The 19,848-nt window shown below is 36.0% G+C and overlaps 1 protein-coding gene across 1 annotated transcript; it reads right to left on the bottom strand.

Annotated features, from left to right (window-relative positions):
* Positions 1-17,940: 17,940 nt before the first annotated feature.
* LOC138891166 (uncharacterized) lies at positions 17,941-19,533 on the bottom strand. The gene is made up of 4 exons (XM_070174166.1): positions 19,470-19,533; positions 19,062-19,385; positions 18,492-18,632; positions 17,941-18,410 (listed from the first exon to the last, which is right to left on the bottom strand). The coding sequence occupies exons 1-4, from the start codon at positions 19,531-19,533 to the stop codon at positions 17,941-17,943; spliced, it is 999 nt and encodes a 332-aa protein (XP_070030267.1).
* Positions 19,534-19,848: the final 315 nt, after the last annotated feature.

Below are 19,848 nucleotides of genomic sequence, written 5' to 3'. Positions count from 1 at the left end.
ACTTTAAGAACAAATAAGCAAATAAGGGTTTCAAATACGAGGGACTGTCACATTATGGCTTCAAAGAAAGCTGAAAATTGAAGAAATAGTTTGAAAATCTGAAAAGTAATAAAATAAACATGTAAAAGAAAGGGGGGTCCTAGGTTTTCAAATAATATGGATCACATCAATGTGATACCCGGTAATTACTCCTTAGAAGAAGGGTTACACGTGGTATTAGTGCACCGGTCATCATATCCATATCTACATTTCCTACCCCGTTAAGGTATTAAAACGCAGAATAGTTTCGTTACTTATTGCATGCTCTTGCCCGTCCCAATCCTATCAGTCCCGGAGGCATTTGGGACTACTAGTCCTAAAGGGAAGGGATACTGGGCTTTAATGGTTTAAAAGACAAAATCTAGGGCGACAAACAAAACACATAGAGCAGATATGGGAAAACACATAGCAGTTAAAGGGTCAAACATGCCTCCTCACTTAAAGACAGATTGTTTAACATGTCTTGCAGATACTGGTTATGGTCTGAATTAAACTTAAATATTAAGGAGGTAGACTGGTTTATTACACATTTCAGATAAGAAACCGGAATCAGTCCTGCCTGCTAGTTGGAATTAACAGAGTCTGATCCAATTAGCTAATTTACCTTATAGCTTGCCTAGGTGAAACCTATAGGCATGACATCTAGATACGAGAGAAAGCTACTGATTTCAGCAATAGATTTATTAACAGCAGGAACACAAATTCTGCAAGCGTTTAAGCAATGCTGTTACTGATTTCAAAACTCATAAGCGAGTGGTCGATTCAGATTAGTTGATTACTCTTATAGGCATGCTTTTTAAGTTTCATTGATTTTAAAATGTTTATAGTCTAAATAAAAGTGCAGAAGTCCTATAGGCATGGTATCTAGAATGTTGTTTGTTATTTAAACCTATAAATACGTTTTCCTAGTGATAGATGCATATGCAAAATTCAGGAAACTCTATAGACATGTTCTCTATGTGATAGGCAGAAACGCAGAAACCTATAGACATGATCTCTATGTATGAAATGCAGAAGCTATAGACATGGTATCTATGTATGAAATGCAGAGGCTATAGACAGGATTTCTAAAATGCAGAAGTGCAAAAATTTATATACATGGCTTCTACATGAAAATGCAGAACCTATAAACATGACTTCCATATGAAAATGCAGAACCTATAAATAGGATGTCTATATGAAATGCAAAACCTGTAGGCATGGTTTCTATATGAAAAATACGGAAGTGCGGAACTTGTAAAAGTGATTTCTATATGAAAAATGCAGAAGTGAAAACAGGACATGATTGCAGAAGTAAATACCTATGAACATGATGTCTACCCTTATGCATACATGAGTGACCCTCCCCTTTTCACTAAAACCCCATAAGTTATTACAAATTATTACAGCCCAGAATGAAGAAAGGAAAGTAAAAATTACATCAGAAAGCTAAAATCCCAACCAAGGATAGCCTGATTCAGACTTCTGTCTGAAGCATGAAGTAAACCAACTCCAAAGATCAAATTCCAAAGCCTTTCTCTTATTTGGGATGTGTCAGAGTTCCTTAAGAGTCTCAAGTGGACTCCGGGCAGTGCTTACACCCAAATATATCGCAGAATTATAGTGCAGTGTGGAAGGGCCAGCCCTCAAATGTCCAAGTTCAGAGGGAGCTCAAGGTCCCAAAGCAAGGCTCATAGGAGGGGCAGAACTTAGAATCTAAGAGAGAGTACAAGTGCATAGAGGGGATTTTGGGGAAAGCCAAGACAGGCTGGTGGTCATACCCAGCAATTGGAAGTGCTGGCACACCCCAACCAGCCTGTTAGCCACATTGTTTGGGAGTTAGGATCCATTAAAGGATCAAGTCCAAACATGAGCAACAATTTGGATGTTGCCATGCTTTGAACTTTAACTCAAACACATAGAAGGGAATGGGGGTATGGGGGATTCACAACAACAACGGATGCAAGAGTATAGCATATTCAATACTAAACATAGACAGCAAAGTAGACAAGATTGTAGAAGCTATAAAGCAAACACATAGGGATGAGGCTGAAAACCAAATTAGAATATACCAATTTCAGGGAAACAAGAAGAGAAAGTAGTGGTTTTGTAAAGCCAAATTGCAAGCAAAATAGTCAGAAAATCTTAGAAGAAAGCTATGAGATTATGTGTCTAAGAGTGTCGAATTGAGAGTTGTTCAGTAAGTCATGCGTGAAAGTGCAGAAGGGTCGTGCCCTTTATAGTGCAGAAAGCAAGTAGAAATAGGTAAGAAAATAGTTTTGAAATCAATTACATAAGGTTTCCCTTTGAGTAAGGGATTCTGATTTCAAACGGGCAAAATAATTAAGGAAAAGGGTTAATCAAACACTTCTCCAAAGCAGTACAAGAGGGGTAAATACATAAAGGTCTATTTAAGGACAAGGTTTAACAGCACACGGTTTGTGCAAGTAAGGAAAGGAAATCGGTTGACAGTCAAGAAATCAAAATTATAAGCTTTGTACGAGTGAACCAAGCCAGGAAAGGTGAGGAAATGTTTTACTTAAGGAAAATCAGTAACAATCAATCAAACCTAAAATTTTGAATCCAATCATAAGGTTCAACACACATATAAAAGCATATAGACATGCTTAAACAAGAAAGAACTGTCCTTCTAATCAGAAGAGTCTCGTATAGAAGAGTTCAGGGTTATAAACAAAAAGGTTCAAATCTAGTTCATAGACTCAAAATGAGTCTGAGAGAGTCAAGGGTTCGAAGTAGAACCCTAGTCCAAACACCAAATCAACCTCGTCAACCCCCCCCCCCCAATTCTAGGGTTTCAAAGTCGAATCAGATATAGAGACGAGGGGCCAAATAATTGAAATAGGCTCAGAGATCTCTTTCAGAGACTCATGAGAAAACAAACAGATAAAATAGCAGGTTCGAAACAAATAGAATGTAGAAACTGATTTGAAGCATAGTGAGGATAGAAGGAACAAGTTTTAAGAAAAGCTTGGAACTTAAACAAGTTCAGAAGAGAAAAGAGGTAATATAACACTTAAGAAAACAGTAGAAGAACATGTTTAAAGAGAACTCAAACAAGGTCCAGAAGAAGGCAAAATAAAGAACTAAAAATCTTAGTAGAAAATACAGTACAGGAACACAGGGGTATCGGAAAAGCCTAGCAAAAGAACACATAAGATAAACATATGGAAGCGTGATACAGAAACATAGTAGAAGAAAGAACGAAGCACCATAGAAGAACATGCATAATAAGGCAAACATAAAAACAAGAGAAGAACATGCTAGGTAAAAAAGAGAACATACAAACATAGCGTAGATAGATTCATACAAAGAAGAGAAGAAGAAGAGTCAGAAAGCATTTTAAGACTTTTCAAAAACCCTAAATAGAAGAGAAACAAATTTTGAAGGAAAAGATTGGGGAAAACGTTTTTTTTTTAAAACTCCAGTAAAGCACAGATATAGCATATATTTAAAAGAACAATCAGAAAAAACCTCGAATAGCTAGGGTTTTAGAGGAACCCTGGAATGAGAAAGGCTTGGAAAAGTCCGATCTTGAGTCGGATGAGTCAGAAATAGGCTCATAATGCTTGGATATGCTGGAGCAAGGCCGGAGAGGCCATAGAACCTTGAATCGGAGAGGATCTGAACGGACACCATTGAGGTCAGACCTCGAAACTTCGAACACCAGGTGTTTAAGAGCGGAAGGAGATGAGTTTAATCCATCAGGCCATGGATTCCGGTGAGTTTGAGATTGAAGCTGGTAGAAGACGATTAGGGTTTCAAGAACACTGGAGAGAGTTTGAGAGAGAGGAGTGTTTTGAGGCGGCTGAGAGATGAGAAATGAAGGAATTAGGGTAGTCTTTTGGATTAAAAAAGGCATGAACGGATAGGGGCCGTTGATCTCAGAGATCAACGGCCAGGATTAGAGAGGGTTTTGGTCGGGTAGTTTAAACGGGTTAAGGGTCGGGTTAAATTGAAATTGGGCTGGTCCGTTTTGGGGTTTGAAATTGGGTTAATTGGGGGATTAATTTTGCTATAATTGAAATAAAAATGGGCCAGATTTTAAATAGCCAGTTTTTCCCTTTTATTTTACAAAAGATAGTAAAAATGATTTTAAAAAAAATTAAAAGTACTGAGTCAATTAATAATATATGTATTTTAATTTAAAAATATTGGAACCAATTTCATAATTATAAAATGCTATTAATCTTAAAATAGGCTAAAGTTGCAATTATAGACAATTTAGCTTTTAAAATACCAAATAAATTTGAAAAAAATGTATAAAAATTACCCTAGCTATATTTGGGTAAAAATATGAGAATAGAATAAGTTATTCACCAAAATGATAATTTTGGGAATAATTATTGGTTTTTATACTGCTAAAATGGGCAATAAATCAGTTTTAAAATCTTTTAGAAATTAGGAAAATTATTTGAACACTTGGACATACTTATATATATATATATATATATATATATATATATATATATATATATATATATATATATATATATATATATATATATATATGTGCTATTTTGAAAGTATCTACATGTAAAGATGCATAGGGAAAAATTGGGTATCAACACACTCATACTTGCAGAAATGGATGGAGAAATCTGGCCAAAACCAATCAATTCAGACGCAGTCAAGAGATACTACGCTTAGATTATTTACATTTCCTCATCTGATGTAATTGAACTACGCTTGACCTAATTCCCGTTTAATAGGGGATATGTAGGCAGCCCTATGGGTTCGGTCATATCATAATAAAATTTTCATTTCCCCAAGACCAGAAACTGGGGCAGAAATTTAAGGAGGGTTCTCAAAATTCCAGAGCAAGTCCAGCCAACACCAATATGTGTCAGACGGTCAGTAATCAGTTAAAAAACTAGGGCAGAATTTTGAGAAGGATTCTCAAAATTCCGAAGAAGGTTCAGCGAGATCCATTATCCGCAAACAGCCGAAGGATCATCTACTAAAATGGGGCAGAATTTTGAAGAGAACCCTCAAAATTCTGACATAAGAGAGCTGCAATGCCTTTGAGACGTGTTACAATCACTAGTTCATCAAAAATTATTTGATATATCAATACGTTTATAAAAAAATAACTCTATTTTTTTCAATAATTGCATATTTTCGAAAACTCTATTTCCATAACAATTAGGTGTCACCCAGGGGAACTCAAAGGCCTTTAGAACGGAGCAAAGCAAAGCCAGCGGACAAAAGAACGAACCAACCTCCCCCCACAAAACTTACAATTTTTCTTTGAATGCAGACACATTTGACGTAACGATAGCACTCGCAAACATATATACACAAAGTAAATTCACCATCCATCCGGCCATCAGACACTGAATATATCTCCAGCTAAGAAATACACTACTCTTATTTGCTACTCGCTCTTTGCATGGGACTAATCCATGTCCCTTATATCTGCATGAGGCTAATCCCTGCCTCTATATCTACATGAGGCTAATTCCTGCCTCCATATTTGCACGAGGCTAATCCTTGCCTTCATATCTGCATGAGGCTAATCCCTTCCTCCCTACCTGCATGTGGCTAATCCCTGCCTCCATCATTATTCAAAGTCGTCATGGTCCGAAGGCACCATTGTCATGGCCCGAGAACATTATTTCATGGCATGCGAATCCCTCACTAAACAATTCATGGCCCAGGACGTCATGGTCTAAGGACGTCATATTTAAGTGTCCAAAGACAACCTTCACGGTCCAAAGGGAATTTGCATCATGTTTAAATTTTTGCAAATACATGTTTGTAGCATCTTTTATCTGCAGGTAACCACGAAGCAACTGCTATCCTAGCAGGAGCGATCTCAATCCAGTTCCTTCAACTATCCAGAAACTTAACCACTCACCATAGACTCTTCCGCATCTCGTGTTCGTTCTTGCAATAATTTCATCGGCATATTCCGCTGATAAATACTGAACTACACATGGCTTGATTCCTGTAAAACTAGGGATATGTAGGCAAATCGAAAACAGGAATCCAGCCTCTGTTTATCAAAGCATCCCGCCCGGTCAAAATTGTCCATCATTTCTTTACCCGAAAACTCTTTCATCCTACCCGGGTAAAGAGAGGCAGCCGTTGATACCTAATTTTTTTCTTATATATTTTTAATACATAAATATATTTTCAAAATATCATATATGCATATATAAGCATGCATAAGCATTTTTATAGTTTTTCTATAATTTTAAAGGCTTCAAATTGATTTATTTCCTCCCCTTTTACTCATAAAATCTCCAATAATTATCCTTCAAATTATTTTTGTAGTGATTTAGCCATCTAAATTCTATATTTGTGCCAAAATATTGCTTAAATATTTTTAGTACATTTTATAATTGTATTTAAATTTTTAAAAGCCAATTTATATATAATTACAATATTAACCCTATTAATGTACAATTACGTTATTAATGCATAAAAGGGTCTTTTATATTTTTAAAATATTAAACAATTATTTTAAATCATTTTAGTACACGAAATTATTTTTTTAGAAATCATTTATTATTTATTATAAACTATATAGGGTTGAATTGGCTATTTAAAACCTAGTCAAATTGTATTTCAATTTCAGCCTCAATTCAACCCAATACCCCAGCCCAATTTTTGATCAAATTACTCGACCCAGACCCTAAATACACCTACCCGACCCAAGACCCCATCAGATCATGGTTGTTGATCTTTTAGATCAACGGCCCTCGTTAAAACATACCTTTTTTAATTCCAAATGACCCCCAACCCTAATCATTTCTATGCACCTGCTGCCCTAAAACTCTCTCTGCTCTCAAAACACTCTCAACCTAGCCCTAGTCTTCAAATGCCGACCTCCCATCTCCGGTCATATCTAGTGACCTCTCATCATTTCTTAAGCCTCACATGGCTTCTCTCATGCCATTCTTGCCTTCTCTAAGGTCCTCAAGGGCCCAGGGCCATGCCTACTTGCATCTAGGGTTCATCTCTTGCTTGTTCCTAGCTATTCCAATGTGATTCCAAGCGAAATCATTCTATATTTGCTACGATCCTTGGGTTTCCAAACAGGTTTCTTTATCTCTATATGGGTTTCTTTCGAAACCCTAATTTTATTTTCTACATCTCCTAGATCTAGGATGATTTGAGTTGTTTCTTGAATGTTTTACACCATACTTGAGGTTATTTACAAGAATCATGTGATTTCAAGTGTTTTTCGTCTTCTTCTAAAACCAGGGTTTTCGGAACTTCTTTTTAAAACCTTGTCTAACTGATTCTTTGTGTTTAAACTTCTATTTCTTACATATTTTGACTGATTCTATGAGTTTACTACATCTTAACTCATTATGCTGAAAGCCTTAATTTTGTAGGGTTCTTCGTTTGGTTCTGTGTATTAGCATGACTGACCGGTTCTCGTTTTGAGTTTCTGTGATTTCTCATGATTATCTTGCCTTGATATGTTTATATTGGGTTTCTTAGCCTAAACCTACACTAATCTTATGTGCTTGTATTCATCTTGACTGTTCAAGACTCGCCTCTTTCTCATTGAGTCAGTATTGTTTAACTTTCATGTTTGCTAGAGTTGTATGTCGACTCTTGACTATCCATGTCTTACTTTATTTATATGCTAAACGCTAACTCTTTTCATGACATTCTTTTTGATTGATTCTGAATTCCCTATTTCTTGGTTTGATTTGAAAACTTTTCTTTAAACCTTCGATTCTTACCTTCCTACTCAATATGATTGATTTGCTTGCCTAAACTAACTTTTCCTTACCTTGTCTGCATTGTTACTCGATTCTTACCGACTATCTCCTTAATTAGAATTTTCTGAACCTAGCCATAATTGTTTACTCTGTACCTACTATATTTGAATTATTTCCTTGTTTATTATGCTCTAGTTACGCATTGATTTCTTTCCTTATTTGCCACATGTTCTTACCGTTTGAACTAATTCCCTTAATTAAGGGAGTACTTGTACTGATTTTGCTCTAATTAGTTCTGAGTTCCATAATTACTATACAATTGTGATTCTTACCTTATTTTACCTAGTTTCGAACTACTATATATATGTTCTCTTATTAACAGTCAACACACACGAACACATTAGTTCAAACTCTCTCACACTTAAAACTTTTCTGCTCTTTCTCTTTGGTTACTTGCTATTATTCTGAGTTAGCCGGCTGCAAGCCAAGGCTAATTATTGTGCTCTCATATTCTTCACTTTGTGTTTACTATCTCTTCACTAGCATGTTCTGATTTCAACTCAAGTCTCAAATCCAATATGTTTCTTCTACTGCTTTAATTTATCATGTTTGTAATTTGTTTCTATCTATGGTTCTGTTGTTCAACATGTAATTGACATATTTACAATATTGCTTCATCTAACATGCTAGTCTAACCCTCTTAGGGCATTTCAAAACATGTTCTACTCCCCTGGTAGCCTGTCTCAACCCTGTTTCAAATACTTATCTGCTTGTTATCCAGTTTTAATATAAAAACTGATCTGTTACTTTAAATGTCTGATTCTATGATTGATTCTGAAATTCATACTGTGTTGGTACCACTAGCTATCCCCTAATCCTATAAACCCCCACAAGAACTGCTATGCTCATGTATACTATGTGCTCTATGTGTCCCCAATTCCCATTACCTCTGTGTGAAGGACTATTGTTTGAGTGTTGTTGAATCTGTCTTGACTATATGTTTGATATGTTGTTTGTTTGATTACAAAACTCTTGTTAAAAATATTTTACTTAACAACTCCCCTATTTATAAAACTAATGAGCCTTTTCAAATACTGCTTTCCTATTAAAACCTTTTCAAAACCATGTCAAGCATTCTCACTCCACTCTTAGGTCCTTAAGTTCTGCCCCTCCAGTGTATGACTGCCTTGGGATCCCTATGAGATCCTTATGAACTCTGATGCACTAGATATGGCTCTTCCACACTACACTTACTCAGTTCTGGTTATAAAATCTAGGTGTGAGCACTGCCCGGGATCCTTTAGATCCTTAGGGAACTCTAACGCACCTAGACAATGATATTGTTTATGGAATTTGGCATTTGAGGTTATTGGGAGGCTTGGGAAAATCATTTGGGCCTGCTTCAGGCTCCCTATAGTGTAACTTCTTCTTTTATTTTTTTTTTATTATCTATTTATGTAATTTATTCAGCTGGTCTGTAATAACTATTTGTAAACGAATATTGGAGTGATTAGTGAAAAGGGATGGGTAGTTATACATCTATGGGGTAGTACGGGTAGAAACCATGCCTTTGGGATTTTGTTAATATACTTGCTATGTCTGCTTTACCATACTAGAAACCATGCCTATATGATTTTGTTAATATACTTGCTATGTTTGCTTTACCATACTAGTGACCATGTCTATAGGATTTAAATGGTTCCAATAATAGAAATCATGCCTATAGGACCTAAATGACTTTATAATTAGATATCAATCCTTAGAATGTGATTAGGTTCAGTTTCTGTTACAACGGGCGTTTACATTTGTTTCCACTAGAAATCATGCCTATAAGTTTCTAACATCATCTCTTAACAACTAGATATCATTCTTATAGGGAATAAAATCAGGAATTCTGCCTATAGAATTAAAATCAATTTAGTTACACAAGTCAGTCTAATTCGTGTTATTTTATTTGAAATTAGATTAATCAATTGTCCACTTCTTTAATCGATCTTTTAAACATTGCCTTCATTCACTACTACTAGAAAGCATGCCTATAGGACCTCAAGAGTCTGTTTTGAAAATTGCTCACTCTTTTACTATATCAACGTAGTTATCATATTTTTAGGATATCACTGTTCTACTTTTAGGCCTATAGGGCGATTTTAAATTCTGCAACTCTGAAACTGTATTGTTGCTACTTAAAGCTATTCAGATTTAACAAGTTTAAAATCAGTAGGCAGACTGATTAGGACCTTACTATCAAGTTTATAAAAACAAAGTTGCATATTTCTGTGCATTGACATCCACTTAGATATCCTGTTTAAGTTTTTTCTCTAATAAAATTGATCTTGTTCATGTTTGAGACGTGCTGCTTATGTGCATTACTTGTGGAGGTAAACCTGGGCCTCTTAATTGCTTCTTTCTACATTTATCTGTTAAGTCCTATGTGTTCTTGCATGTCACCTAGAATTTTCTCCTTTTAAACACCTTAGGGGTCGTCTAGAACTGCCCAGATTTAGAGGTCCTAAAATACCTCCAAGGGAAGGGACGTGGTAACGTCACGTGTAGCCCCTCATTTAGGAGTGTTTACTGGGCATTGTGTGGGGTGATCATGTAGGCTAACCAACCTAGGACCCCTCCTTTCCCAAACTCCTTTTGCTTAAAACTTTCTTTTTATGTATACAACTTGTTCAAATCCCTTGTCTTATTATCTGAGTCTTACAATGTCCAGCATGCTTTATTTGCAATTATTTGTTTCAACTACTTATTTGTTAAAGGACTAATTCATAAGTATAAGTTCGGCCGGGAGCCACCGTTGTGGACCGAGAGGGGTGCATAACACCTTCCCCTCGAGGATATTTCGAGCAATTACCCTAAATCTCTAGTAATGCAAACCAATCCAAGAGTTAACCACTCTGGGTGCCCTAACGCACCATAATCCGTTAGGTGGAGACTCTTCAAATACCCAATTCCCAAAAGGAAATGAGTTATCACCCCTATGTAATGTCGAAACCCGGACCTTCTCTCCGTTGAGGAAAAAAGGAGGTGTGACACTTCTTGCTTTTAGTATATTTCTATCATTGTAGGGAGGATTTCTCAGAGTATATATTTTTTTGAAGAAGGGAAGCGTTGATTCTATAAAGAAGGAAAGTTGTCAGAGAAAATAAAAACTACCGTGAAAACTGACCCACGTTGATCCCCACACTCTCCCTTACTTCTCAACGTGAGGTAGTTTTATTTTAGGAGTTAAACCTTCCCTAGGTAACTTCCCTTAATTATATCTCCTTTAAAAATAGGTCGGGTCAGTCCACATGGGCGACCCGCGACCCAAATTCAATATCCAACACTAACTTAATATTTACTATAAGGGGTTTCTTATTGGAATAGTGACCTCCTATAGCAAAAGTTGATACCTTATTTATTTTAAATAAATACCTTTTAAAAAATTATATTCTATAGTTACCTTTTGATTTTTATAGCCAAATATCTATTTATGCTCACCTCCTACCATTAAGCCATAAAATACACTTTGTATTATTTTTCTCTCTCATTCTTTCAGATTTTTCTCTATCCTCCTTTGGCGTCAATAACCATATCCTTCCCCCCCCCCTCTCTCTCCATCTCCTGAGTTTTTGTTTCAGAAATTCAATTCCAATTCAATTCAAACTCTCAGTTATTTCACACTTTTTCTCTTTCTCTCTGTACTCTCACTCTTTTCATCTGCAGCAACTGTACTTACCAGATGCTTTGCGTCATATCCAAATACAATACAGCCCCCCCCCCCCAAATACATTCATGGTTTTGTGGTCCAATCCTTCTTTGTAATCTCCTGATATAACTCTTTACTTTTTATGTCTGTTTCCATCAATAATTCACCCAGAACTGGTGGTGGCGCTGGACAAAGCGGCAGCGATGATGACGATAACAACGCGGGTGTTAGTGGTAGGTGTGAGGAGATGTGGTTGGTGTTGCTTGGTAATTCTTCATTTATCTCATTTATTTCTCTCGCTAGAGTCAGAATTGCGGCCCTTTCAGCGAGACAACTTCTTGAACAAAGACGACTGAGTTTGGGACCAAGCAACTTGAAGATTCTGTTACCTTTTTTAAAGTGTATTTCAATGTATCTCGTTGTATTTCCATGTATTTCATTATATTCATTATCTTCTTTTTTTCATTGTATTTCAATGTATCTCGCTCTATTCCATGTATTTCATCGTATTCACTGTCTCGCTATATTCCACGAATGTATTCATATATTTTTTTAATTAATATAATTTATGTATTTAGATGTATGTATGTATTTAAATGTATCTGCAGTATGTATTCATATGTTTTTTGCATTATAGATGAATCTCGAATTTTATTGGTTGAAAATTCAGCATATTTCGCGTCAAATACAGATTTTAGGTGATGTAATTGAGTTAGTTGAATTATATTAGGAGTCTATTATGTTAATTGATTCACTTTCCGTTTAAAAACAGCTGAATAGACCATAAATTACGCTATTTATGTTACTGTATTCACAAATACATATCGTGAATACAGTCGAATACAATAATTTGTCTAGCTGTAATCCCCTATTTCACGTCGTGAATACAGTCGAATACAATAATCTGTCTAGTTGTAATCCCCTGTTTCATGCCAAGAAATGCTACTATATTCATGAATACAGTAGCTTAAATACATCGAATACACTCTAAAAACCTAAAAATATAGCTATATGAAGTAATATAGTAAATGGTAACTACAACTAGCTAATAACCAACAATAGTGGTTTGTGAAAATTTCTCTTTCTTATGGCATACTTACTTTAATTTAATAATAAAAGGGGTTCTCGTTACCATGTCAAAAAACGAATTTGAAATTAGAGTACTTCTCAAACACCAAATTAGGCTAATTAAATTACTAACTTTTCCAAATAGATTATAAGTAAGTAATCTTGGTTACTATTTTTCCATCAACTGAAAATTCATTGCAAGTCTTTTGCCTCCCTATAAATACATTGCTAAAATCAACAATTAAAATCCAGGATATATCAATAGTAACAAAAATCATAGATTTATTGTAGTGTTATCACAATACTTGGAAGAGAATGGAGAAGACAACAGTTTTCCTAAAGGTTTTCTGGTGTCCTTTTTGCTTATTTCGTTAGGTAAATAATAATCTAGCTCTCTTTCTCTATATTCATTTTTATAGGCCACAATTTCAACAATAATTTTAAAATTTTCAAATTCAGTAAAGTAGCATACTATTGACCCAATTAAATTTCTTATATATTTTCGCCTTTAGTTTTGAAAAAGAAAAAAATTCAACAACTTAGTAATTCACATTTTTTTGTTAAGGCCACGGATAGAGATGTAATGTCACAGATTTAGTTAATTTCGTTTATTTCTTTCCTTTTCTGAGTTTCTTATTTGATATCCAATTCCTTCTTTGGAGTTCGACTCATGCGGATTCGTAAGGCTCCACCACAACCTTTGGTGAGGTGCTATTTAAGTTAGATCTCCCTTCATCCTTTATTAACTCTCGGACAAAATGTCAATTATATAATAGTTCATATTCAACCAGGTTATAATTATACTTTATTAATAAAATTAAGTTAGTGCATTTTTTTCTTAATTTCATGTAATTAAAAGTTATTGTTCATTTTCAAAGATCTTCTTATTTCTCTTTGCACTATATAGCCCAATTCGTTAAGTTAATTTTTTGTTCTTTTTTATGATGAGCTTTTTAAATATTGATTTAATTAATATCACACTATTACATGCTAAAAGAACATGATAATTAATATTTTCTTATCCAAAAATTTGTATTCCCGCACAAAATTTAGCAATTTGAAATAGTCTTTCTACCTCACGCATGGCATGGGAAGATTTGCGTATACTCCGTCCTCCCCAAGTACCACTTGTTAAATCATGCTGAGTACGTTATTGTTGTTATTTATTATATAAAATTTTGCAATTTGAGGTCATTTTTTTTATTTAATTAATTATGGCAGCTCTGGTTACTTCTTTTTCCCAATAACTTATTCAATAATGTCAATTGGTGTTAATTAGGACAAGCAAGCAATGGACATGTGTGCAATAAGGATGACGACTGATTAACAAATGTATTGCCTATATGGAATTCCAGCATGTTACGTGAAAACACACAAGTGCTACTGTAAAATTCCTTCATATCCACCTACTTATAATGAACCAGAGGATCTCGAGAACGATCAAGACTGATTTATGTTTTTCTTTCATCTTTACAATGATTAACAAAAGTCATTTATCCTCATTTTGACGTTGGAATGTGCTTCACTCTTTTGGAATTTGTTGGTGGCACATAATATTGTATTTTATATTATCATGTCACCAAAAAATAATTTCAGATAATTATTTATATAAAACAGAATTAGTGATATGAAAATAAGAATAGTGTATAAAAAAGAATGAAAAAATGACATCATATAACCGCTTTCAAAATAATAGCCAAAAATATATATGTGTATATATATACGCGCACAGACACATTTTGTATGTTATATACAAAATTATATAAATTTTATACATTTTTTCGCCTACCAAATATAAATAATTTTTGGTGCGAGTTAGAAGTGATAATACTCCTACAAAAAAACTGCACTTAATGTCCAAAGGTTAAATCCTTAAAAAATGTATACATCGCTATAGGGGTATCAAACAGGCGTGTTGAGCTGAATTTGAATGGGTCAAAATGGAAATTGACCTGCCAAAATACTACCTGGGCTGGGATTAACTGATTCAAGATGGGCTAATGAATGAGTCGTTGTCCAATCCTTCAAACTCTTATCAAATTTAAGTTTTTTTCCCAATAATTTATTTAATTACCAAATAAAACTAATAAAACTCCTTTTATCTTTATAAGAGCTATATAATTTCAAAAAAAACAAATTTAAAACATTTTGAATCTTTTGCAAATTAAATTACACCTCTCAGATTCGAAACAAAGGTGTTCTAGACTAAAAAGAGAAAAAATATGCCTTCTAAGTTGCAACACTTGCAAAATATGATTCATAAAAGAAAAAAAAAATTCATTTTATAATAAAAAAAGGTCTTACCGAGACACTAGGAACAAAGCTTGACTCATGAATCAACTGCCTTAAGAATTATAATAAAGCATACAACTTGAAACACATAAGCTTATTGAAGTAAATCCAGATAACTGAATCATCAAATAACATTAGGGGTAGCAAACAGGTGGGTTGGGTCAGATATGAGTGAGCCGCAAAAAGGTAATATAAACACGGATAAATTATTGTCACGATCCAAAATCTCACATCTCGTGATAGCGCATATCTCAATACTAGGCAAGCCGATAACCTCAATAAATCACAAATTCCTTTAATTTTGAAAATATAATAATTAGATTTAATAGAAAATTCTAAAAATACTGATACAAATATACTCCCAAAATCCGGTGTCACTGGGTACATGAGCATCTAATGATAACATAGTCTGACTGATAGAATACTGTCTGGAAATATAGAACAATAAAAATAGCTGAAAGGAAAGAGAGTCAAGGTCTGCAGACGCCAAACAACTACCTCGATAGTCTCTAACAGATAGATCTCCAAAATCTAGCAACCGCCGTATCCGGAAGTACCTGGATCTGCACATAAAGTGCAGAGTGTAGTATGATTATAACCGACTCCATGTACTCATTAAATAACAAGACTAACCTTGGGACTGAAAGTAGTGACGAGCTCAACAGGTACAGTCCAGTATAAAAATAACAGTACGGAAATGTAGGCATGCTTTGAAGTTCAACAGTTAAGTCAGTACAAGTAAAAATAGATCAATTCTGAATGATATGAGGAATATGACATCTCTATATCTACATGCCTATGTACGTACTGTATGTGATGCACCTCAATGGAAACCTCGTGCACTTATACTCTCAAAATACTCAATCACTCACTACCGTATATGGCCAATCCAACCCAGATATAAATCAATAAGGCAAGTCCATTCCCCTGGGAACTTCATTCCAAATGTAAATAAATAAGGCAACTCCATGCCCTGGGATGTCCATCCCAAATATAAATAAATAAAGCAACTCCATGCCCTGAAAACTCCATCCTAAATGTGAATATATATGGCAACTCCATGCCCGGGAACTCTATCCCAAATATACTATCCACTGCGCTCACTGTGTGGGGTGTAGACTCCGGATGAGCTCCTTCAGCCCAAGCGCTATAATAAGCCAGGTCTATGCATAAATCAATAAAACATGCTGCGGCGTGCAGCCCGATCCCATAAATATAACTCATAATCAGGCCCTCGGTCTCACTCAGCCATTAATCTGTCCAGTCTCTCAGGCTCATAATGTCATAAAAAATGAGCCAGACATAATGATATGATGTATCAATGAATGACAATATAGACTGAGATATGATATACAAATAATATATGTGACTGAGTACAAATTGCATTTTTAACAAATCATTCAACAACAATACGACCTCTGTGGGTCCTAAAAATATTGGCACATAGCTTAAACATGATCTTTAATATGAGTCTCAGCTCAATTTCTGTAACACGTAGAGGATAGTGGATAATGACATGATTATTTGATTAAGCAACTCCATAGAATCAATTAAGTCACAATTTCTATGATGCATGCCCACATGCCCGTCACCTAGCATGTGTGTCACCTCCATACAATTCATATAACACATAATTCAGAGATTTATACCCCCAGAACTAAGTTTAGAAGTGTTACTTATCTCAACCGTGCAATTATTTATTCCAATAAGCCTTTTCCCCGCGATTCGGCCTTTGAACACCTCAAATCTATTCACAAATAATTCGATACAATCAACACATTATTAAAATCAATTCTATGTGAAAATACTACATTTTTCAATAAATATTCAAAATTCAACTCAAAAATCAATAGTGGGCTCATGTCTCGGAACCCGACAAAAGCTAAAACAAAATGAACGCTCGTTCAACCACGAGTCCGACCATACATATTTTACCAAATTTCGACATCAACTCGACCTCCAAATCCTCAAATCTTATTTTCAAATCCCTAATCCCAAATTTTCGAATTACACCTCAAAAACACGTAATCTAGTTAGAATAATTGATGATAATTCAATATTATTGATTAACAATGACCATGAGCAACTTACCTCAAGATTTCCTATGAATTTTCACTCAAAAATTGCCCCAATCCGTTCTTGAAATGTCCAAAAATGAGAAAATCTCGGAACCCCTCTATTTTTGTACACAGACCAGTGTTTTCGCACCTACGACTCACTTGGCCGCATCTGTGGTCTCGCAGGTGCGAGAATTCCCTTTGCTTCTACGACTTCATCGCTTCTGCAACGCTGCCTGCCCTTCCTTCACTCTGCATCGGTGCCTGGCTCGCACCTCCGGGCTTGAATCTGCAAAGATTCTCATGCACCTACGGTGCAGCCCAGGCCAACCCCATTTTCTGCTTCTGCGCGTAGCCAACTGCACCTGCGACCATTTCATCGCAGGTGCGATTGCACCAGAACTGGAATTTTTCATCAATTTTTTTAAGTCCAAATTTGATTCGTTAACCATCCGGAATCCACCCGAGGCCCTCGGTACCTCAACCAATTATACCAACAAGTCCTAGAATATCATACGAATTTAGTTGAGGCCTCAAATCACATTAAATAACACTAATAACATGAATCGCACCCTAATTCAAGCCTAATGAAACTAAGAAATTCCAACTTCTACATTCGATGCTGAAACCTATCAAATCAAGTCCGATTGACCTCAAATTTTGCACATAAGTCATAAATGATATAACTGAGCTATTCAAATTTCTAGAATTAGATTTTGACCTCGATATCAAAAACTCAACTACCAGTCAAACTTCCAAACTTTCAATTTCCTATTTTCGCCATTTCAAGCTAAATTTAGTTACGGACCTCAAAATAAATATTCGGACACACTCCTAAGTCTGAAATCACCATACAGAGCTATTGGAACCATAAAAAGTCCATTGCAGGTTCATTTACACATAATTCACAATCCTGTCAATTATTTCAACTTAAACTTTAAATCTTGGAACTAAGTATTCCAATTCATTCTGAAACCACATCGACAAGTCACATAATTATAATTGAGTACAGAATAAATAGTAAATGGGGAAACAGGGCTGTAATACTCAAAACAACCGGCTGGGTCGGTACATTCTTCCCCTCTTAAACAACATTCGTCCTTGAACAGGTTTAGAATTGTGGATATTTGCTCCGCATCTCCCGCTCAGTCTCCCATCTAGCTTCTCCGACTACCTGGCCTCTCCATTGTACTTTCAATGAAGATATGTTCTTTGACCTCAACTTTCGAACCTGCCGGTCCAAAATGGCCATCGACTCCACACTATAAGTCTTATCACTATCCAATTGAAGTGTACTGAAATCTAAAACATGAGACAAATCTCCGACATACTTCCGCAGCATGGATACATGAAACACTAGGTGAACACCCGATAGACTAGGCGGCAATGCAAGTTCATAAGCCACCTCTCCAATCCTCTTAAGTATTTCAATAGGCCCAATAAACCAAGGACTCAACTTGGCCTTCTTCCTGAACCTCATAACACCTTTCATAGGTGAAATTCTGAGTAGTACCTTCTCTCCTACCATGTACGCAACTTCACGAACTTTTCGATCGGCATAACTCTTCTGTCTAGATTGCGCTGTGCGAATTTAATCCTGAATCAATTTAACTTTTTCCAACGCATCCTGAACTAAATCAGTACCCAATAGCCTAGACTCACCCGGCTCAAACCGACCTACCGGAGACCAATACCATCTCCCATACAAAGCCTCACACGAAGCCATCTGAATGCTTGATTGGTAGTTGTTGTTATATGCAAACTCTGCTAGCGGCAGAAACTGATCCCAAGAACCCCCAAAATCTATAACTCAAGCGCAAAACATATCTTCCAATATCTAAATAGTGCGCTTGGACTGCCCATCCATTTGAGGGTGAAATGTTGTACTCACTTGTACCCGTGTGCCTAACTCTCGCTGCACTGCTCTCCAAAACTGTGATGTAAATTACGTGCCCCGATTTGAAATAATGGGCACTGGCACACTGTGAAGGCGAATAATCTCGCGGATATAAATTTCAGCCAACCGCACCGAAGAATAAGTGGTACCAACTGGAATAAAATACGCGGACTTGGTCAACCAATCCACAATCACCCAAATAGAATTAAACTTCCTCAACATCCTCGGGAGCCTAACTACAAAGTCCATGGTGATACGGTCCCATTTCCACTCCGAAATCTCAAATCTCTGAAGTAATCTGCCCGATCTCTAATGCTCATACTTCACCTACTGACAGTTTAAAAACTGAGCTACAAACCCCACTATATCTTTCTTCATGTTCCTCCACCAATAATGCTGCCTCAAGTCCTGATACATCTTTGCGAAACCCGGATGAATGGAATACTGTGAGTTGTGGGCTTCTTCAAGAATCAACTCACGCAGCCTATCTACGTTCGGTAAACAAATCCAACCTTGCATCCTCAATACCACATCATCTCCAATAGTAACATCTTTGGTATTGCCGTGTTGAACTGTGCCCTTAAGGACAAACAAATGAGGGTCATCATACTGACGCTCTCTGATGCGGTCATATAAGGAAAACCGAGAAACCACACAAGCTAAAACCCGAATGGGCTCTGAAACATCTTATCTCATGAACTAGTTGGCTAAGGCCTAAACATCTGAAGCAAGAGGCCTCTTACCAATAGGAATAAATGCAAGGCTACCCATGCTCACTGCCTTTCTACTCAAGGCATTGGCCACCATATTGGCCTTCCCAGGTGTCACGCCCCTTTTTTCTCGCGAAATCGGGTTTGTGACATTTAGTATGGGACAACACGTTCCTTTTGGGAGCTGAGTTTTTGCAATTTGAAGAGTCGCCACCTATTGATTTAAGGTGCATTAGGGCACCAATGAGGTTCACTTCTAAGTTTTGTTTGAATAACCTGAGATAGAGTAAGGGCTTGAAATTACCCAAGGGAAAGGTGTTAGGCACTCCTCGGGATCCACTAGTGTGGTTTCCGGCAAAATAGTTTATTGTGAATTTAGCAAATAGACAAGTATGGGCTCAAATATTAGGGG

The sequence above is a fragment of the Nicotiana sylvestris genome, chromosome 1 (genome assembly GCF_000393655.2).
Source record: "Nicotiana sylvestris chromosome 1, ASM39365v2, whole genome shotgun sequence".
Classification (NCBI taxonomy): domain Eukaryota; kingdom Viridiplantae; phylum Streptophyta; class Magnoliopsida; order Solanales; family Solanaceae; genus Nicotiana; species Nicotiana sylvestris.
The sequence above is the reverse complement of the archived record's forward strand: the minus strand, read 5'-3'. Positions and strand labels throughout refer to the sequence as shown.